Source organism: Gopherus flavomarginatus, chromosome 9 (genome assembly GCF_025201925.1).
Source record: "Gopherus flavomarginatus isolate rGopFla2 chromosome 9, rGopFla2.mat.asm, whole genome shotgun sequence".
In the NCBI taxonomy this organism is placed as follows: domain Eukaryota; kingdom Metazoa; phylum Chordata; order Testudines; family Testudinidae; genus Gopherus; species Gopherus flavomarginatus.
Window position 1 is genome coordinate 64315452 of NC_066625.1, and position 23026 is coordinate 64338477.

A 23026-nucleotide genomic window follows, 5' to 3' on the forward strand; every position below is an offset into this window, starting at 1 on the left:
TTAAGTTGTTTACCAGGGCCACTGCCCTTCTCAAAGGGAGGGCCCCTTAAGTTGTTTAACAAGAGCCATTGCCCTTCTCAAAGGGATGGCCACTTGTGCTGCATGCTAAGTGGGACCACTGCCCTTTTCAAAGGGTTAGTCCTGTTATCACCTCGTTGAACCTGGGCTTGGTGTAGGGTAGGCAATGTCCAGAGCTGCAAGGCCTATTGTGGTTTTAAGATCCTGGGCATGAGTCATAGTCTCATGTGCTCTTGAGTCACCTATTGCACAGGACTATGTCCAGGCATGTCTCTGGGCTTACCTTCAGTTTTTCCCCTGTGCCCCCTCCTCTGTGACAGAGGGAGCCTATCAGGATTACTGGTGGGAAACTGCCCAAGTTTGCCTTTAAAACCAGACATTTTTGAAACACACCTCAGAAAGGTTCCTGCATTGCTGCCTGGTCTGATCAGCCAGGGGTTCTGGGGGGTCCTTTCTCCGCTCTCGTTTTATTTTTGAGCGTACCCCCATTTTTGAACCCCCCCCCCACGAAGAACGAATTGCTACCTGAGAGATCTCCTGATTATTGAGACTGTACCGAACCCTCCTTGCCTCTTCTGATGTTGCTGCTGCTTCTGCCTTTGCTGCTGCCTTGGGGACTGGTAAGAATCCCTCTGTAAAACTTTCTATACTTTTATTTTATTATTTTAGCTGCTGGCTCTGTTTCCCCAGCACACAGACTCAAGCTAAACCTTGGTCTGTGTCTTAAAACCTCTCTTAAACTACAGGGCTCTTTGCCACTGCTAAGCTCTGCTCCTGTGGGCTTTGCCTTGGGGCTCTCTGCTTTCAGCTGTATCCACCGCTGTAGCCACCATCCCTTGGCTTCCTTGGGAGCTGGGTCCTGGATACATACCACTCTGCCCTCAGTAACCTCCCCATAGCATAAGGTGCACCATAGATCTTGTTTTTTTTAATTTAATAAGTCATAGTTTGTTAAGATTGTAGAGCTTGTAAGTTTCTGTGATATTTGTTGTGTTGCCTAATTGTTGGTTAAGATAAGTTTAGAAAATCATTGCCTGGTTGTATTCTGTAGCTGCTTGTCATTTTATATAAGTTTGATTAAGTTAGGGGATAGATAAGGTTTTTACTATTTGAATTTGTCTTCCCACTGCCCCAATCCCCCCCCTCCCGAGCTCCCCAGTCACTCATTGCAGTCTCTCTGCTGTTTAAACTTGCAGCCTGTCTGCTCTCTGTGTCTCCCTGAGTTTAAATCTCTCTCTGTAGCGCCTCTATCTTTGGTTTCTGCTCCACCACGTGCTCCTCTTCCCCCATCCCCTAACCTCCTTCCTCTACCACTGCCTTTCTCTCTCTCTCTCTCTCTTTTAATCCCTTCCCCCACGTGTTCACCCCGCTCCTACTGCTGCCAAACCTCAATTGTATTACTGAAGTCTAGCATAAAACCCCATTGGTTACCCTTTTTCTCTCTCACACACCTCACATTTTATATTTACACCACTGTGACACATTTTTACCTAGAGTTGTTGGTTATTTAACACATTTTACCCATAACTGTTAGTTGGTTATATGCTGCTGTGACACACCCTTTACCCAGAAATTGTTAGCTACCTGTTACATTTATACTTCAGTGTTAGTTGGTTACCAACTGTATTGTACCCCACTGTATTGTACCGCACTATTGAAACCCCCTATACTATACTAAAAGAACTCCCTCCCCAATTGCCTACCTTAACAAACCCCATACCCCTCACTATTAAATTTTCCCTGTTTTTGCATTTTCTTAATAAAGTTTATTTTGCACCCCACCTGTGTGGTAATTGCTCCCCAAGATCCCATATACCTGCAGGCAGGGACAGTCATCAGAAAGGTGCAGGCACTTAAATGTGATCTAGCAGTGAAACCTTAAATTATGCAGATGAAAGGACAATTATACACCATAAATAGTGCAAAATATAGGCTTGAAATGCACTGTGATGGCTATTAATTGCTAAATTTTACCTACTGAATCTGCAGACAGTTATAAAAGGAATTGTCAGTAATGATAACATTTGTGTTTTTTCTTATAGGATTTTAGATCTCTGTTAGCAGGGTAGTTGGAACTTGTTTATTGTTTAGAAATGGCATTTTATGAATCTGAAGTAAAAAAAATTATAAGTATATATGTCTCTTCTCGACAATGATTTGTCTCTTCCATGAACTCAATGCTGCAAGCACTGAAACATCTCTGCACATAATTTGGTACTGAAACGGAGTCAAGACTAGACTGATCATTCATTTCTAGTGTTTGCCTGATAAGTAAAGCATAATTTTTTTTAGTAGTAACCAGCCTATTAGGAATTATGTTTTAGCCTCTTTGTTATACAGTCACACAAAAAGGATGTTTAAGATGCACAGAAAACTTCCATGTTTTACAGGATCTCAGAAATTTAAAGAGACATTGCCAAGCAATTTAGGGCCAAAATTCAGATTAAATGGAGGAGGTGGAAGTGAAGGAGGAGGTCTTAAAAACTAGTATTAATAGAAATGGTTTTTATGGCAGTTTATTCTCTATAAATATTTGCTCTAAAGGGACTGCATCTGAAGCATTCAACACTTGCTGAATATATAAGATCCAGAAAGTGAAACTGTCTAGAAACCAAAGTAAAATTGACTGATCTGTTTTCATCATCTCTGCAGACTGAACTGCAAAAAGTAAGCAAGCAGGGTAAACGGGGAAAAGTGAATTAACTTTTCAAGGCTCTTGCTCTTTTAGCATTCTAACCTGGTATTACTGATACAAGTTTGGAAAATATGGCCTGGTGTATTCCCTCTGCACAGGCCAGGTGTCCTCCATGTGCATACACCGTTTAGGGACTGTCCCCACTTTCTGGGGCCCCAGAAAATCTCCTCCACTGGGGAGCTGAAGCTCTGCAGAGTTTGGGGAACAGAACTGCAATACATGAAGGTAGAGTACAGGGCATATTGTGCAACACCATCTCCTAGACTTCGCTGTGAAAATCTGACTGAAGGTAATACAGCCCCGAGGCACTTGAACTCACTCAGCATCCCCTCCATGGCTGTTATTGAGCAGCTGCAGGAGAGTCGGGCAATGGCAGCCAGAAGGGGGAGGAGGATAGGTAAGCAGCACAAAGGAGGAATCAAGATTCCCTTCCCCTACCCCCAAACCCTTGGTCAACCTCATCTTGCAAGTATTTCCATAGAAGGGAGTAATTTGGACCTATATTTTTTAAATATTATTTTTAGTGTCACCGTTTCTGACTGTTACATACAAACAATATTTTTTCTTAAAGTAAATGCAGCCATGGTAAATACATCGTTCTGAGATGTATTAGTAGGAGTGTTGTAAACAAAACATGAGAAGAAATTCTTCCGCTCTACTCTGCACTGATTAGACCTCAACTGGAGTATTGTGTCCAGTTCTGGGTGCCACATTTCAGACAAATTGGAGACAGTTCAGAGAAGAGCAACAAAAATGATTAAAGGTCTAGAAAACATGACCTATGAGAGAAGATTTAAAAAAATGGGTTTGTTTAGTCTGGAAAAGAGAAGACTGAGAGAGGACATAACAGTTTTCATAGACTCATAGACTCTAGGACTGGAAGGGACCTCGAGAGGTCATCGAGTCCAGTCCCCTGCCCTCATGGCAGGACCAAATACTGTCTAGACCATCCCTGATAGACATTTATCTAACCTACTCTTAAATATCTCCAGAGATGGAGATTCCACAACTTCCCTAGGCAATCTATTCCAGTGTTTAACTACCCTGACAGTTAGGAACTTTTTCCTAATGTCCAACCTAAATCTCCCTTGCTGCAGTTTAAGCCCATTGCTTCTTGTTCTATCATTGGAGGCTAAGGTGAACAAGTTTTCTCCCTCCTCCTGATGACACCCTTTTAGATACCTGATAACTACATAAAAGGTTGTTACAAGAAGGAGGGAGAATAATTGTTCCTCTTAACCTCTGAGGATAGGACAAGAAGCAGTGGGCTTAAATTGCAGCAAAGGAGGTTTAGGTTGGACATTAGGAAGAATTTCCTAACTGTCAGGGTGGTTAAGCACTGGAATAAATTGCCTAGGGAGGTTGTGGAATCTCCATCCTTGGAGACTTTTAAGATCAGGTTAAACAAACACCTGTCAGGAATGGTCTAGATAATACTTAGTCCTGCCATGAGTGCAGGGGACTGGACTAAATGATCTCTCAAGGTCACTTCCAGTCCTATGATTCTATGTATTCTGTGTGCATGCCCCATGCACCAGAGCCAGGGAACTTTGCCTAACAGTACACCTTGATTCACTGAAGGCTCAAGGCCTGTGGTTGGAATAGGAAACTTCTCTACATGTCCATGTCCTGGAGCTTTGTGTTATCTACAAGGCTTGTCACACCTTTTAAGATCACATCAAGGACTCAGCAGTTCTCATACCCACTAACAATACCAACCATCATGTATTATCTGAATAGGCGGGGGAAGCACACTCCAACATGCTTTGTCAGAAGGCAGTCGAAGTCAGACAGTTTTGCATTAGGGAAAACATTTCTCCAGGGCCATTCATTTGCCTGTGATCCAGAGTCACGTGGTGGATCACCTCAGCAGGGCTTTCTCCTTGAATTAAGAATGGTCTCTGAAGCCAGCATCCTGTGGTCCATCTTTGTAGTTCTGGGCATCTCAACAATTGGCTTGTTTGCCACAAGAGAAAACCAGAAATGTTGTCAGTTCTGCTCTCGAGGGGATCTCAATCCAGGCTCCTTGACCAACATTTTCACCTCATCTGGGAATCAGCATTCCTGTGTGCCTTTCCTCCAATTCTGATCATCTTGCAGTTCATTCTTAAGCTGCAATTGGATCATGCCAAGCTCATTTTCATTGCTCCAGTGTGGCTGAGACAATGTTGGTTTTCCAACCTCCTCACAGCATCAGTAAGATCTCCCATATTCCTTCCTCTTCACCTCAGTCTGCTGACTCAGCATCAGGGTCAGGTTTGGACCCAGCACTCTGCTCCCTGCATATCACAGCCCGGATGATGCATGGTTAGATGAAGAAGAGGAATGGTTACTACTTGTAACTTGCTCTTTGAGATATGATGCAGATGTGTATTTCATGACCTGCCCTCTGTCCCCTGTGCATTGGAGTCTGCACTTCTGACAATGTGAAGGAGCCGAGGGGGCCAGGGTGGTGCTGCCCTTATACAGCTAGGGGAGGGGCTGCAGCCACAAGGCATAAGCGCTGCCCTTATGGGTACTGCTAGACGAAGTTCTCCAGCTCTGATGTGTGGAGCATGCACACCCATATAGAATACCTATCTGCATCACATTTCAAAGAAAACATTTACAGGTAGGTAATTGTTTTTCAAGTCTACAATACAAAATTGCAAAGTATTGAACTAAAGAAACTGTTGACTGAATAATACTGCATGACAAAGTGATATGAAAAATTATAATAAGTGATGGGAACAGTCTGTGTTAAGCAGTGGTCTTGACTTCTCCTTTACCATTAATATCCTGTAAGGAAAATCAGTAAAATTCATCATCCATTTTTAACGGCAAAAAATTCACGAGTCTAACATTGTCAAAAATGATTCTGTAAAAAGGTAACCAACAAGTAATACAAAATCCAGAAAATAAATGGAACAGGATTTTTAAAAAAGAAAAAATGCCTTCATTTTAATTTGGTGAAATGGAACATTTCATGTTGGATTATTCAAGATGGTAGAGGAGACATTTATAAAACTAACAGTCTATTGACTTAAACCATCAATTTTGCTTGTAGAAAAGTCTGGCAAGTCCAGACTGATTCACAGAAATTGTTGCCTTTTACTTGACTACTCTATAATAAGGATTCTGGATTTAAGATTTGAGTCTCTTTAGCATAATTAATCTAGCTACCAATGCAATTAATTTTTTGAGTAGTGGTGAAGTCCCATTCAAAGTGATTCTGAATTTTAAAGTATCTGTCTTTCAAATTGGTGCAAACATTGTAGGTCACATATTGTTTAAAAAAAAAGTACCTTATTCATTGGGAACTGTATCAGTCCATGATATATATGTGCCCGTGCTCTGGAACACCTGTAAAAAATACCTCAGATGGTAGGACATAAATCCCATGTGTAGTCCCTTCTGGATTGCTTTACCAGGGAAGGGTTGAACCTGCTAAAGCACATTCTCTGGGCAAACTGAAGGGGAAGTATTTCATGCCACTCACTCTATCTAATTCTTCCTAATGGGAAGCAGAGGTCTCTCTGATTTATCACTTGCGATCCAATACTGACCTGGTGCCTGCCTTCCTGCCTTTTTGATGACAGCTTTATTGATGAACATTTTGAATAAAAACACGTACTTCAAAAAGGACACATGGTGTCCTGTAAAGAAGACAAAATGATATACTGTAGTGGGAAAAGACAGGCCTGATGATAATGACAGAAGGAGAGAAACCTGCTTTTATAAACGTCTGTCACCATCAGTTAAGAACACAGCAATTTCCATTCACTTTTAACTTTTTGCAGCGTTTAGTGGATTCACTGTACAAGAAAATTCAAAATTATTGCTCTTGATAGTCTAATTAGAAAACATTCCTGATTGAAGAATTGCCCATGTATTGCATTTTAATTTTTTAGCTAATAAAAAGCTTAATTTAAATGAATTCAGAAGTGATTAGAACCCTGTAAGTTGAGACATGCTATTTAAAAATGTATCAAATGTTTTACTTAGCTCTTATTAGTGCTTAAATAACTTTGTATATAGCATAATGAGCGACTGTTTTTAGGATAATTTTTTCTAATTGCCTGCATCATTATTCATTGGCGAAAGAAGACAAAGCAATATCTTTTATGAGAAAGTGATTTAATCAAAACATAGCTTCTTTCATTCAAGAGGGTGTCTAGCTTAGGAGTTCCATAATGTCATCCTGGAATGTAGTGACTTTCAGTTCTGTGTCACTGGTTCTAATATCCACCTCAAATTGGTAGTAACCCAAAATCAGTAGTAGAATCTGCTGCCATAAAATTGCATAATGAGGTGGTGGTACCAGTCCAGTTCTTAGTGGATAGCTGTCCATATATTATAAAGAGCATTTGAAGTGACATTAATTGGCTCTTAGTTATCAGTCTCATGGAAAGGCCAAGGAATAAACAAACGTGGGGATCAAATTATCCTCCCACCTTGAGAGGTAGTCCCTCCACACCAGGGGTGAGGCATATTGTTGGAGAAATGTACGAAGTGCTGCCTTCTGCTTTTGTTGCATTTGTTCTCTCAGGGAACAGAGGAATCCAATTTCCGGGGAAGGTCACCCTGAGCTTTACCATTCTCTGTTCAAAGTAAGAATGAGGGGGCACCATCCAGCTCCCCTGGACTGCTTTGTCTGACCAGCATTCCTATTAGTTATACAGTAGTTGGTGGTGGGATGATTGTGTCTTAGTGACCCCATATATGCTTTGCAGCTACTATCTCAACAACTGTTAATCCAGCATCTTTCATCAACACTAAATTCACTTACCAACAAAAGATATATTCATTTTATTACATGCTGACAAAGAGATAGCAGAACCAACAAGAGCTGACATTCAGATAATGAAGAGAGCCTGATTTAGCAATACATTCATGTTATGTCCACATTTTGTTGTTTCATATCTCCTGCTTCATTTTTCACAGAATGAAAAAACCTACTGAATACTTGTCAAGGTAGTTTTCTTACGGTACATATTGATATCTTTCTTTTTTCTTTAATTTGTGTAAGCGATAAACACTTTCAAAACATTAATCTGGTGTATACAATTAACTGAAGTTCCTCACTGGTAAAAGTGAAATAAGGAACATTTGAAACTCATTTTAATTAGATAACATAAGCCAGAGACAGGTGTTTGCAGGGCACCGTTAGGGGGAAAATGCAGTTCTCCTGCAAGTCAGGAACACACACTAATTTATTCTTTCTACTTGGGAAACCCCAACCTCCCACCCAACATCCAGTGTTGATTAACTCGTTTCTTGAAATAGCAACATTTGAAAACAAACAAACATAAGACCTGATCCAAAGACTACTGAAGATAATGAAAAGACTCCCATTGACTTCAACATTTTTTGGATAATTCCCACATTGCAATTTTTATTGTTATCATTCAAGTTTCATAGTTCACTTTCCATCGTAGAATCACTAGTATACAGAATAATAAACTAGAAATAATGTATTTTTCTGAAACTTAATTATTTTGTTGTTTACAAAATTGTTCCCAATCTGCACAGACCTGTGGTACTATGCTTCACTACTAGTATTTTAATTAAAAAAGAAAAACAAATAAATGATTAATCTTTTCATGAAAAGAAATAGTCCCACTGATGTTCATATGATTGTTGTTTTATAAACCATAAATTTGTATTTCTATTTGTGCTATGTTTATAGAATCTTTATTGCCTACTGCATATTTCAAGAATATTAATTTATGATCACCAACATTAATAATGAAACTGTAAACCTAAAAATGGAATTTACAAGTTAATGTCATGATTGTTATAAAGAATCAGTTCCTGGAGAACAAGAAGCAAAGTGGCTGGGAAACATGCAGGAGGGCAAGTCATGGGAGAATCTTGATGTCTAGGAGAGAGATTCTTTATAAGAGTCTTAAAAGGCATATTGTTAAGTTCTCAATAGACAGGAAGATCTCTCAGGAGGTGACCTATAGGATGTGTTTGGGGAAATATATGGGAGAACAGAGCTGAAGGTTCAGCGATTCAAGTCTGAAAAGGTTTCTGAAGTTTTGGATCCATATATGATGGGATCTGGTCTCTAGGCTTTGGAACATCGGCTGGAAATCTCACAAGATCAGGTTCACTCTCTGTTTTATCCTCGCTGTAAACACCACATTAAAAGGTGTCTAGGGTTTGTTTGGTGCGTCTGCTTCTGGTCCTGGCTGAAACCAGGAAGTGCAGAAGTGTACATGTGTTTTGTTTTAGTTTTTTGAAGTTTATTCATATATTAGAGGGCAAGTTCTTTGGGGCAGGGGTTGTGTAGTACCTAGCAAAACAGAGCTCTGATCCCAGTCAGAGTGCTTTGGACCCTACTTTAATATAAATAATAATAGCTTTGAAAATGCTAAAAAGTTTTGAAAATTCGGCAACAGGTTGTCTCAGGCTAGGATTTTCAAAGAAGCCTAATAGTTGGGGACCTAACTCCCATTTTTGCTTTTGAAAATCCCCCCCCTTTTTTGTTTTTTATTATTATGATGATGAGGATGGTGATGATCATTACCCTATAGTCTTCGTCTTTGGAAAAATTGTGTTAAGGAGGCTTCGCCATCAAAGCCTGCAGACTAGGAGCCCTAGTCATGGACCAGGACCTGGACCTCATAGTGCTGATGCACAGGAGGAGATGAAGCAAAGGACCTGGAGGGATGTTGTGTTCAAATTCAACATATGTAGCAGAATCCTGATTTAGGGCCCAATCCTGTGGGCTGTTGAACATCTCATGAGAGTTGCTAGCAACCCTCCACTACCATTGGAACCAGTGCTTTGTAGGATCAGGTTCTTAAGGATAGATTGATCCTTACTGATTAGCATACTCTCCATTTTGTGACTAACTCTTGAGCTAAAGTAGGAAGCTATTCACATCTAATTCAGTGGGAGGTTTGCCATTGACCTCAGTAGGAGCAGGTTTGATCCCTGAATATTTGATTTTCAAGGGCTAATAATAATGAATTCAATGTATAAGAGGAATTGTATATTAAATTTTTCCCACCAAATTTTAGCAGATGATATTTCTCCCATTTATTTAACTATAACATTGAACTAGTTCTAGTAACAACCACATTTCTAATGCAGAAAAGAGTTATTTCGTGGCAATCCATGTATGATACCTCCACTTATACACTCATTTTATTAAACTGAAAAGGCTTTTTAAATACTTGAGGCACTTGGCATTTGGCTGATTGCCACTTTATCCACCTGAAATGTTTTTTTCCCTTTCTTAGCTACCAAGTACTATGTTACATGTTGTTTTTAGACAGTACCCACCTTATCATGTTATTTAATGACATGTAATAGATTATTCAGCCCACACTGTTAGTGTGTGTTAAGCCCTGCAGACTGGAAGGCATGCTACATTTTATAACATTTGAATGCTAAAAATTTGTTGTCCTAAAAGGTTGTAATGGGGAGAGTAATAGGGAGAGTTTCTACAGTCCACACACATTAAGAAGTTACCACTGGCTTAAAAAGTTAAACTGTTTAACTATGGTCAACATTTGAGCTGTTAACCTTCACTATTCAAATCAGCAGATGGTCTAAACTGCGCTGTTAGAACTTCCCTAATACAAGTCAAATAAGTTTCATTTAATTTTTCCAATACCAAATTATGCATAACATTTATCATCTGACTAGTTTTGTTCTCTTACATGGGATGCCATCATATCAGATCCTTGTTTTCTCAGTTACACCATTATAAGATATTTAATCATCATCAAATTTATAAATCTTAGTAGGCTTATTTCTCACAATTCTACAGCAAACTGGTTTTCATGTATGAAAACAACTGGTAAAGAGGAAACTGTGTGTCTTTCTCACCTCTTTCATCACAGAGCCTATTCAACAGTAGTCGCATTATCTGCTGCAACTATTCTCTGGATAGCTGTCTCTAAAGAAGTGCTTTGTGATATCAAACAAAACAGTTTTTGCCAAAATGATATTTTAAATGGCAGAAGAAAATACATTTTAAACTTGACTTTTATTTAATATAAATACCAAAAATATGTTATAAATCTGATGTCATAGTGCAAAATTGTTTTATTTATGGTATAAATGTGAGTAGTTAACAAATTATGCCACTTAAACAGTGCAAGTAATCAACGGAAGTCAGGCGAAATCTATATTTACACCAGAGGTGCTATACTGTGGGGCTCCACTGTGTAAACTGGAGCTTAAATTGCAATTTGCTGCCTAATGATATACTGATTGTGTGTGTATCAGCTTAGTACAGTGTAGTGAGTTTGTGCGCCAATGGCAGAGCTAATGTGATCAGTGTGTGATTAATGGAAAATATTCTGAAAATGTGCTGTGTGCTTATTTAATGCTATCACAAAAAATCACCACTGTTATGTTCTATATTGATAACACATTTTTAATTTAAAACATAGTGCTGTATCAATCAGCAGCACTTGTTCATTTGCTCATTAAAAATACCTTCTCTTTTTTTTTAATGATGTGGTAACTGACTGGGTCATGCCAAGTATGCTTGCTGTCTGCCACCACAAAAGAGTGCTGTGCAGCTCTTGGCTCTCCCTTGCAGACTTGATTTTAAATGTGCTTCCCTTTGTTGTAATAAGCTCTGACACCAGCTCTAACTGTGCCCCAGATAGTCTTGCTCCAACTAGGTTCTCTTTTTTTGAAGACTTGCTCTTTTCAGTATAACAAGTCCTTTCTGCATACATGTACCTGCTCCTCCTTTTGCTGTTGCACCTTGTGCTATCCACCCATGAATTTAGCCTATGGTGCATCTTTCTTGTGATAAATGTTGGATTTCTTGAGTGAAATCATGACCACATTGAAGTCAGTGGGATGTTTGCCATTCAGTTCAATAGGGCTGGGGTTTCACCCTGTATTTCCCACGCCTGTCAAATATAAGTCCCCCAGTCTTCTCCCCAAAGAAAGGAAGTATTCCTTCATTTTGTGATTGCAGATGGTTATTCAGGAAACAACAGGGTGTCAGTGAAGGTCCTAGTCAAGCTGGAGTATCCCTCTTAAGGAATCACATTGAAGATGGCACTGTTATTTGTTTTGTTTTTTTCCTGTATCTTACTGTGTTCTTTCCCTACAGCTCTCAATTCGGGGCAGGACCAAACAAAATGTTTCAGTGATTCTCATACTTTATATCCATTTTAATATAAGAGTAATCAAATTGTGTCCATCTGGTGAAGATTTTATGTGGTTTTGAAGCAATTAAGTAGGACTTAGGACATTGTTCCCTCAGTCCATAAGGCCCTTCGAATATGAAATAGATAAGCTATGTTACTCTATCCATGTTACTGCCAGATTTTGAGAGGTTTATGGAGAAAATATTTTTGTATGAATCTTTTTATTAGTACAGAGCCTACATGCTATAGTGATGGATGAATGGATTAAGGTAGATAACCAGCCAGTGTACAATTTTTTTCACCTGTCCAAGTTTTCGAATGTAAACTAGTTGGCAAAAAAAAGATTTTATAAGGTAGTATTGGAAAAGAATCCCAAATCACTCTGTGGATCTGGAAATTCAGGGTTCTCTGAACTCCAAAGGGCACTCAGGTTATGCTGTTCCCTTTCTCATAAGGTCAGAAGGGACCATCGTGATCTTCTAGACTGTCCTCCTGCACATTGCAGGCCACAGAAACTCACCCAGTCCTCAAATAGACCTCTAACCTCTGGATGAGTTACTGAAGTCCTCAATTCAGGGTCTAAAGACTTCAAGATACAGAGAATTCACCATTTACACTAGTATAAACCTGCAAAAGCCCCATGCCCCATGCTGAAGAGAGAGGCAAAAAAAACAACAAAACACGCAGGGTCTCAGCCTGGGGGAGAAATTCCTTCCCCACCCCAAGTATGGCAATCAGTTAGACCCCAAGCATGTGGACAAGACCCACCAGGCAGATACCTGTTGGATTAGAGTATTGATATTCTTTCTGGATCATCCAGAATCTTTCAGAAGCTCTCTTGTGCATTTGCATTACTGAACCAGGTATATATATCTATATATATACAGAGAGAGAGAGAGATCTATATCCTCAGTCAAAACTCCCAGTGATTTCAGTGGGAGTTAGAATTACATGAAGACTGCAGAAGCTAATGTGTTGGTAGATAATTCATAGGCATGAATTTTAGAGTCCTTTCTGTCCTTAGATATGGCAAACTGCCTGGAACATCTGCTAGGTTTTGCAGCACATGGATTTTTTCAATGTAATAAGTTAACAAGTAATTAACCTTACCTCTTTTTCCCTACAGAATAAAACATATCAAGAATTTTAATTTAAAAAAAAATTAGCCCATTACATTACCAGGTAGGATTTATGAGAATCACCATTAAATGTTTCACAAACTTAATTGATTACAATTGTCAGCTAAACCGGAAAAGAACCTGGCATTGCTATATTCTTATGCTTAGCAGAATTTGATTTTTATTTTTTTATAATTTTGACAGATGTTGGTTTATTTTTAAGCACCTTTTCAATTTTAATTGATTTAAATTTTCACAGTTGTATGGAATTATGGGGAGGGTCAGACAATAATTATTTAATGACTGTAGATTGTGAGATTCAAAAAGTTAAAGCTTTATAACTGTTAAAAAATAAACTGTCAACATCATATATCAAAATCAAACTCAAGTTCTTAAGCAGCATTTTTCATACTTTCTAGCTGTATGTTTTGATTACTATCAATGGAAATATTTTTCATCAGGCTGTGTGTGTACAGTGAAATAAATGTTTATTGACATTTACGAGTAAAAATCTAATCCTTCCAAGCCTACACATGCTGTACGAGTCCTCTGCTATCATAGATTCATAGATTCATAGATTCTACAATAAGGCTAATGGGGAGCTTAGGGATAATGGAAGGATGACAAACGGGAATGAGGATATGGAGGTGGATATTACCACATCTGAGGTAGAAGCCATACTTGAACAGCTTAATGGGACAAAATCGGAGGGCCTGGACAATCTTCATCCGAGAATATTAAAGGAACTGGCGCATGAAATTGCAAGCCCGTTAGCGAGAATTTTTAATGAATCAGTAAACTCAGGGGTTGTACCATACGACTGGAGAATTGCTAACATAGTTCCTATCTTTAAGAAAGGGAGAAAGAGTGATCCGAGTAACTATAGGCCTGTTAGTTTGACATCTGTAGTGTGTACGGTCTTGGAAAAAATTTTGAAGGAGAAAGTAGTTAAGGACATTGAGGTCAATGGTAATTGGGACAAAGTACAACATGGTTTTATTAAAGGCAGATCGTGCCAAACCAACCTGATCTCCTTCTTTGAGAAGGTGACAGACTATTTAGACAAAGGAAATGCGGTAGACCTAATTTACCTCGATTTCAGTAAGGCATTTGACACGGTTCCACATGCAGAATTATTAGTCAAATTGGAAAAGATGGGTATCAATATGAGAATTGAAAGGTGGATAAGGAACTGGTTAAAGGGGAGACTACAACGGGTCATACTGAAGGGTGAACTGTCAGGCTGGAAGGAGGTTACTAGTGGAGTTCCTCAAGGATCGGTTCTGGGACCAATCTTATTTAATCTTTTTATTACCGACCTTGGCACAAAAAGTGGGAATGTGCTAATAAAGTTCGCGGAGCACACAAAGCTGGGGGGTATTACTAATATGGAGAAGGACCGGGATATCATACAGGAAGTTCTGGATGACCTTGTAAACTGGAGTAATAGTAATAGGATGAAATTTAATAGTAAAAAGTGCAAGGTGATGCACTTAGGGATTAATAATAAGAACTTTAGATATAGATTGGGGATGCATCAGTTGGAAGCAACAGAGGAGGAGAAGGACCTTGGGGTATTGATAGATCACAGGATGACTATGAGCCGCCAATGTGATATGGCCGTTAAAAAAGATAATGTGGTTTTAGGATGCATCAGGCGAGGTATTTCCAGCAAAGATAAGGAGGTGTTAGTACCGTTATATAAGACGCTGGTCAGACCTCACCTGGAATACTGTGTGCAGTTCTGGTCTCCCATGTTTAAGAAGGATGAATTCAAACTGGAACAGGTTCAGAGATGGGCTACTAGGATGATCTGAGGAATGGAAAACCTGTCTTATGAAAGGAGACTCAAAAAGCTTGGCTTGTTTAGTCTAGCCAAAAGAAGGCTGAGGGGGGATATGCTTGCTCTTTATAAATATATCAGAGGGATTAATATTAGGGAGGGAGAGGAATTATTTAAGCTTAGTACCAATGTAGATACAAGAACGAATCGGTATAAACTGGACACTAGGAAGTTTAGACTTGAAATTAGACAAAGGTTTCTAACCATTAGAGGAGTGAAGTTCTGGAACAGCCTTCCAAGGGGAGTAGTGGGGGCAAAACACATATCTGGCTTTAAGATTAAGCTTGATAAGTTTATGGAAGGGATGGTATGACGGGAGAGCCTAATTTTGGCAATTGATCTTTGATTATCGCCAGATAAGTATGCCCAGTGGTTGGTGATGGGATGTTGGATGGGATGGGATCTGAGTTACTGCAGAGAATTCTTTTCTGAGTGCTGGCTGGTGAGTCTTGCCCACATGCTCAGGGTTTAGCTGATCGCCATATTTGGGGTCGGGAGGGAATTTTCCTCCAGGGCAGATTGGCAGAGGCCCTGGAGGTTTTTCGCCTTCCCCTGCAGCGTGGGGCATGGGTCACTTGCTGGTGGATTCTCTGCAGCTTGAGGTCTTCAAACCACAATTTGAAGACTTCAATAACTCAGGCATAGGTTAGGGGTTTGTTATAGAAGTGGATGGGTAGGGTTCTGTGGCCTGCTTTGTGCAGGGGGTCGGACTAGATGATCATATTGGTCCCTTCTGACCCTAGAATCTATGAATCTATTTCATATGCTTATTCTGAAGACTTATTCCTCTTCAAAATGCACAGCAACGCATTTTTTCTCTTCTGATTTGATGTGTGTCCATATGATAGCATGTGATGCTATCCCATGATATTGTTCTTGTGATCCATTGTTCAATATATTCCGTCTATACCGGCAAGTACATTAATACCTTCTGTTTCAATGTGCTTTTCCTATTCTGTGATTGTTTTACCATAATGTTTTGTATCATCTATGTGCTAGGCTGTTTGCTGATATTAAGTAATAACTTGGCATGTGTATTCTTCATGATGCCCTAGACCAGGGGTCGGCAACCTTTCAGAAGTGGTGTGCCGAGTCTTCACTTATTCACTTTAACTTAAAGTTTCGCGTGCCGATAATAAATTTTAACATTTTTAGAAGGTCTCTCTGTCTATATTATATAACTAAACTCTTATTGTATGTAAAGTGAACAAGGTTTTCATAATGTTTAAGAAGCTTAATTTAAAATTAAATTAAAATGCTGATCTTACACCACCAGCCCACTCAGCCCGCTGCCGGCCTGGGGTTCCGTTCACCTAGTTTGGCAGTGAGCTGAGCGGCGCCTGTGGGACCCCAGCTGGTAAAGGGCTGGCAGCCAAGACCCCAGACCAGCAGTGGGCTGAGTGGCGCTGGTGGCTGGGACCCCAGACCGGGGGTGCAGGTGAGAATGGGGGGGAGTTGCAGGAGCTCTTGTTTGGTGCTCAGGATGGAGATGGGGATGGGCGGTGCAAGAGTCAGGGCATGGGGTGTGGGGGGCTGGGTATGTGTGGAGGATGCAGGAGTCAGAACGGGGGCTGGGTGTGGGGGGGGTTCTGGAGTCAGGGCAGAGGGCTGGGTGTGTGGGGGAGGTGTTTCAAAGGGGACAAGGCAGAGGGATGGGTGTGGAGGGGGGTTCAGGGGTCAGGGCAGAGGGCTGGGTGTGTGGGGGGGGTGTTTCAAAGGGGACAAGGCAGAGGGATGGGTGTGGGGGGGGTCAGGGGTCAGGGCAGAGGGCTGGGGTGCTTGGCTCATGGGAGTGCTCCCAGCACTCTGCCATAAGCGGCTCACAGCAGGGGTCTGGAGGGATATGCCCCAATTCCACCCCTTTCCCCAGGGCCCCATCTGTCCTCACATCTTCTCTGCCTCCTCCCCGGAGTAGCTAGCATGCTGTGGCTCCACTCCCTCTCTCCCTTGCTAGGGCGATCAGCTGATCGGCACAGGGAAGGAGAGGAGGAGGGGCAGGAAAGCACCACGCTGGAGGAAGAAGCAGGGGAGTGGGGGAGCTTGGCTGCTGGCAGGACCAAGCTTCTGCCTCCTGCCCCTGCAGGAGAGAGCAGTGGGCAGAGGGGCTGAGTGGGGCTGGGACACCGGCAGGTGGCAGGTAGCAGCTTGCCATTAAAAATCGGCTCACATGCCGTCTTTGGCACGCATGCCACGGGTTGCTGACCCCTGCCCTAGACATAGACAACATGGTGTTAGGGTTTGGTTTTGATTATTGATTAACATTAGATTACTCAGCTCAATCAGTTAATTAAACATAGGTAACCAGCACAGAGAAATTGATACTTCACCAGTTCTGGGGAATAGACTTGCAGCAATCACAGCTTATATCTTTTGCCTGTGTTTGGTTCAAAGTATGTCATGTGACTGGGACCAGGGAAATAAAAGGGCATTCTCTTGCCAATACTCTTTTTATAGTTCTGTTTTACTGTATTTTCAATCTTGTCAACTCTTGCATTTTTAGTTTGTGATAGTTGATGGTTTAAAGCACCAGCTCCTGGAGGCCACTGGCTATTTGGGATTCTCAGGTGTGATTTTTTTAAGTAAGTTTCTACCCCTTATGGTTGTGGAGAAAAGCCTGAAAATGTGAACCGAGTAAGCCTGAAAGGCACAGAAGCCAGAAGACAACCCATGTATTTAAAAGAACCCAATCCATGTATTTAAAAAAAGAAAAAAAGTCAATGGGCATGAACATGTTGTTTACAGAACTTTACTCTTTAGGGCTACTTTATTTGTTTTAAATTGTTTCCTATTCTTCTCGGCATCAGATGCAGGAGAAGCAGAATAGAATCTGCAAGCATCAGGACAAGCGCTGTGAAACATTATAATTAAAAGAAGTGTTCAAAGCTGAACTTGGAAAAATAAATGTTTTGTAAGACACCCAAAGTTAAGATTCTATTTTGTATCATATTGAGCTTTCCCCCATTAATTCCCAGCCCAGACAAAATGAGATGAGAATTTGAAGTCTGAGATGTACAGTACAGTCGATGCAAAGTGTTATTGAAGGGTATTATAAACGATGCCGTTTTATTTAAGAAGCTGACAAATAGGGTAGATGAAATCATCAGTAGACTGTGCCTTAATGAGGAATCTGGTAATGCTTTTTATACTTTTTCATACTTTGGCTAAAAATATTAGCATCATAAAATTTCTAGATGTAGGGCAATAGAGGTAATAAATGCAAGGTGATCAAAACACAGTAAGAGGCACATTTTCCTTTTTTATGTGGAGGCCTTTTTAAAACCTGTCATCTGATGAATATCAAATTAAAATGTAATGGATTTGTTGGTTTCCAGACAGCCATCTTTCTAAAGCTTTATTAACAACAATCATTTCATCTTTGCCGGCACTTTTTCATTTCGAAGCTCTTGATGTGCGGATTATTTTTTTAAAGTAACTATATAAGGAAAATATTCAGATCATAAAGTTAAACCTTTATTAGAAGTGTCCCATATTAAAAATGATGCAACCCCAGGATCAATATAGTTTGCAAAGCAGCCCTGTACTTCAGGTGTTTGAATTAAAATGTAACACTTGTAAATAGCATGTTGCTTATACTTTCTGTCAGTATTTTATAATAATCCATAATAGTGTGTGAACCTGAACTTTGCCTCCCAGAAATACGTGAGGAAAGAGAATATAATTGTATGGCTAAGCTAAAAAAAAAAGTTATGTGAAATATATTATTTGTGTCAGCCAACATCCGTAGGTACAGAAATTCTTCATTTAGTAAAAGGTGTGTCAAAAAATAAGAGATCCCGGAAACAAATGGACTTAAAAGACTTCTCAAGAGAAAATATGTAGTATACGTTACAATAAAATGATAAAATTACAATAAAAATCAATATACTATTGTGGGGCCTGATGCTGCACCATCATAGTCACTGGATGGGCCAATGACCTCAATGTGAGTGGGATCTGGGCCATAAAGAGTGAAGGATGTTTTTGCTGAATACCAAGTATTCTAAGTTCTTGCTTGTGCACTTGAGCATAGTGCTGTGCTGGGAGCAGAAAAGAGCCACCCCACCCCAGGGGGAGAACCAGGAGGCAGAATGCCTCCAGGAGTGCTCAGATGCAGGGTGGGTGCATGCCTACTACCACATCCTTTTCTGGGGTGCCGCTTATTAGTCTTCAAAAATGTAGTAAACTTCATTGGCTTCTGTGCATGAGAGCGGAGTACTTGCCAATCCCAGCCCCTTTTGGAGAATTAGTTGCCTAGAAGAATAGTAACAGTGCAGTCTTTATCTTCCCTTGGGAGCAGGGATTACAATATGGTTGACCTGTACATGGCCTGAACAAAGTGGAGGTTTCTTTACGCCATGTCTCGCATGTAGGTATAATCTTGCTTTAGCTCGACACTTCTATCACTGTTTTTATATTTGCTATCTCACATTGTTATAAAGTTATATTTTGTTAAACAAATATATAAAATTCACTGCTTGCAGTGGAGGGCACCCAGTAGGCTGAAATCTAATGCCCACATTGCAGTTTATGTAGTTTGAAACCTTTATAGTGTAGCTACTAATTTCTTTTTAAAGGTAAACAGATTTGTTTCCATTAAAATGTTTTTTTTTATATGAGCTAAGTGAATAAAGCACAATGCTGTGTACTCTGCTTGCAGAATATCCTTGTGCCGATCGCTCATGAATTCCTCACATATCACTTGTTTAAATGTATTTGGTGAATGTGTTTGCCAATTTCCTGAGCCAGTTGCATCTCTGGCACTGTGTCTATTTGTTCCGGAAAGGGTTCCTGAGTCCTGTCCAACTAGAATGCCCACTTGTTTGTGGTGTTTAGAATACTTTTCCTCTCCCGTTTGAAAACACTGAATACTGAGAATCAACAATATGAACTTATTCATTTTATTCTGCCCATAATTCCATCCACAGTTAGGAAGGAGACCTCTTTTTGGTATGAGAGGCAATACAGATAAAAGTTAGTTTTGTCTCTCATCTTCTATATGTGTCAATGTATGATGCAGACCATTGCAAACTGACCTGATGTCACTAACATACTGCAACTTCCATTTGATTTAGATTTGAAAACTGGTAGTTCAAGGTTACCATTGTTTCTTAATAATAAATAAGTGACTATTATTATTAATTCACTATATATAACCATAGTATATGAGTGCTGTTTACATAATTCAGTTAAAACAATAATTTCTTATACATTCCCAGCGTGGAGACTTCTCCTAGAAGTAGGTTTCGCCAACAAGTTTATACTTGTTCTACTTCCCCAAAGGCAAACTAGTCAGCAGCAATCACTATCATGGGAAAAGAAAGAGATCAAAAATTTGGGCCTTGCTGTTTAACCTTGTGAGAACCAGCCACGGGAAGTTCCCTGCCCCCTTTGGCTCCTTGGTGTTCTGCTCAGGGCTCCCCTAATCTGGAGTAAATGTGTTGCTCCAGCGTGGACATTGATCTAATGCTATACTAGATCAAGTCAAAGTCCATCAAATCCAGTACCCTGTCTGCAACAGTTTCCAAAACCAAATGCTTCAGAGGAAGGTCTATGAACTCTTGCAGCTGTGCACTGAGCAGAGGTTGTCATTGAGCTGTGTACAGTGGTGCCCAGGTCCCTGTCTTGGGTTTATACAGTTACTTTAGAACCCTGTAAGGTGTAAAGGTAGTTCAATTTTTTCACTCAAGGATGCAATAGGATCCTATTGTTGTATTTTATATATCTCCCTAAATGGTAGATAACCTCATTCTGCACTTAAACTATAGCAGACTCAGGGTGGACTCTTTGGGGTAGGGATTTTCTCTTTTCTATGTATATGTACCCATAGGCGCCAACTCCGCGGGTGCTCTGGGGCTGGAGCACCCATGGGGAAAAATTGATGGGTGCTCTGCACCCACCGGCAGCTTCTCACCCTGCCCCCACCGCCCCAGCTCACCTCCGCCTCCACTCTGCCTCCACTTCCTCTCCTGGGCGCACCGCATGCCTGCTTTTTGCTCCTGGCTCCCAGTACTTGCACTGTGAAACAGTTGATTCGCGTGGCAAGCACTGGGAGGGACGAGGGAGAAAGGAGAACATGGCGTGCTTGGGGAAGAGGTGAGGCCGGGATGGGGATTTGAGGAAAGGGTCCAATAGGCGCAAGGAGGAGGTGGAGTTGGGGCAGGGATTTGGGGGAAGGGGTTGGGATGTTGTTAGGGCAGCACCAGGGAGAGGATGGAGCGGGGCTAGACCAGGGCTGGGGGGCACGAGCACACACTGGTGCTGGGGAAAGTTGGTGCTTATGTACGTACCGTTCTAACACAGTGAGGCTCCAGTATTGTTTGGGTCTTTAGGCGCAAGTCATAGTAATAAAATGATTGTACTAAGTGTTGGGCATACGTAAGAGGTAGTTTCTGCCCCAAAGAGCTTACAATCTAAATAGACTAGGCAGAAAAAGGAATTAGTATTATCCTTCCTTACGGATAGGGAACAATGGTTTTTGCAGATACCTGTCACCCCAAGCAGTTCTGCAGAACAGAATTTTGCAGATGTTTGGCAAAATGTGTATTCTGTAAAGGAAAATTAAAGATTTGCCAAAGGCTGCATTAAGAATAATTGGAATATTTGGCAAACCAAAGTATTTTCTGGTTCATAAATTGTAGGGGTGTAATTGTTCTACATAGTGAAGTTGTTGTGATAATCGGTATCCACTTCAGTGCTTTACTGTGTCCAAACCACTAAATAAAGATTCACATGGCTGTGGAGGAAGTTCAGGAAACCACTTCCCCATTATCCATGTGTATTCAATGTACCCGTCTGGCTGGCTGAGACAAAATCACAACATGATATTCCATGAAAAATGAGTTTTCTATTGTAGCTTTGTATTTTTCTCTTCCTGCGGAATGAAATCCACATATTCAAATAAGAGTCAGGTTTTTGGGACTGGGTTTCTTTTTGCACAAGTATTGATATAATCTGCAATATTTTTTATTCCAGCAATACTGCCTGATTCCATGAAGTCAGAGAATATACAGCAACATAATCCAGTTATGTGAATTTATTTCTGTTTGCCTCAAAAATCCTTTAACAGTCTGAGAACTAGTATATCAAGGTGATACCGTATGATCAGCATTTGTGTGTGTGTGTGTTTTTCTCCCCCTGACAGCATTGCGGAGTCGATCAGGACGGTCCATCATAAATGGAAACTGGGCAATTGATCGACCCGGGAGATATGAAGGAGGAGGGACTACATTCACATATAAACGCCCAAATGAAATCTCAAGCACTGCAGGGGAGTCCTTTTTAGCAGACGGTCCGACAGACGAGATCCTGGATGTCTATGTAAGTTCGTCAAATTCATATTAATCTTCCTAGTGGAAAACAAGAGTTCTGGTCTTTGTTAACACATGACACTAAAAACGCAAGCAATAACAATAGATAAATGCCAGCATTCCATTTAATCCTTAGAGATAACAGTGTTTTAGATATTACAATATCCTTTGCAGTTACCTCTGTATTGCCCTAAACAATAACAGATATCTGCTACCACCTGAGTTTACCGACCCAGTAAAACCAATTTTACCCGTTGAGGAAAATCAGAGGCAAAGCATACAGTATTCTTTATTTCATGAGAGCTGTATTTCCTCCAGACACTATTCTACTGAAGCTAATTTGGCTTGGTTTAGTTTTATAGTTACCTGAATCAAATGTCTGAAGCTGGTCAAGACTTCGGATGGAGTCCAGCCTTTTTGGTTCTGTATTTTTTAAATAAATATAAATAAAAGCTACAATATTTACAAAATTAAGCATTCCTGGGCAGAGTTTTAATGGCAAACTTCATTAGGAAATCTTGAACAGCAGACACTCTGCAAAGCAATTGCAGAACCAAATTGCAGTGAGATCCTGGCTTCATGAAGTCAATAGCAAAAGTATTGATTTCAGTGGAGCCAGGATTCAACTCAGTGTATTTCTGGTATTGTTCAACACTGAAATAAAAATGCTGTTGTGGATTATTACAGCACACTATGAAATTAATTATGCATATAGGCATGCTTATACACATATGCATGAATTAACATAAAATATATTGGTTGAAAGACCACATATAGTATAGGTATACAGTCTGAATTGATGATATTGGTTGTTTTAATTGGCCAGGGTTTGGTTGTCATTAAACTCAACAAGTGATGACACATGACAGAAAAATTAGTGTAGTATATTTTTATAGAAAGTGCACTGGCTCCTATGACTGGAAAAGTTACAAATG

The 23026-nt window shown here is 40.3% G+C and overlaps 1 protein-coding gene across 2 annotated transcripts in view; it reads left to right on the forward strand.

The window, feature by feature from the left end:
- Positions 1-23026, forward strand: part of THSD4 (thrombospondin type 1 domain containing 4) — a 654719-nt gene that overhangs the window by 562728 nt on the left and 68965 nt on the right. For both annotated transcript variants that reach the window (XM_050967929.1, XM_050967930.1), the window contains one exon: positions 21926-22101. In XM_050967929.1, the coding sequence (XP_050823886.1) occupies positions 21926-22101 (176 nt within the window). The remainder of the gene's footprint in view (positions 1-21925; positions 22102-23026) is intronic.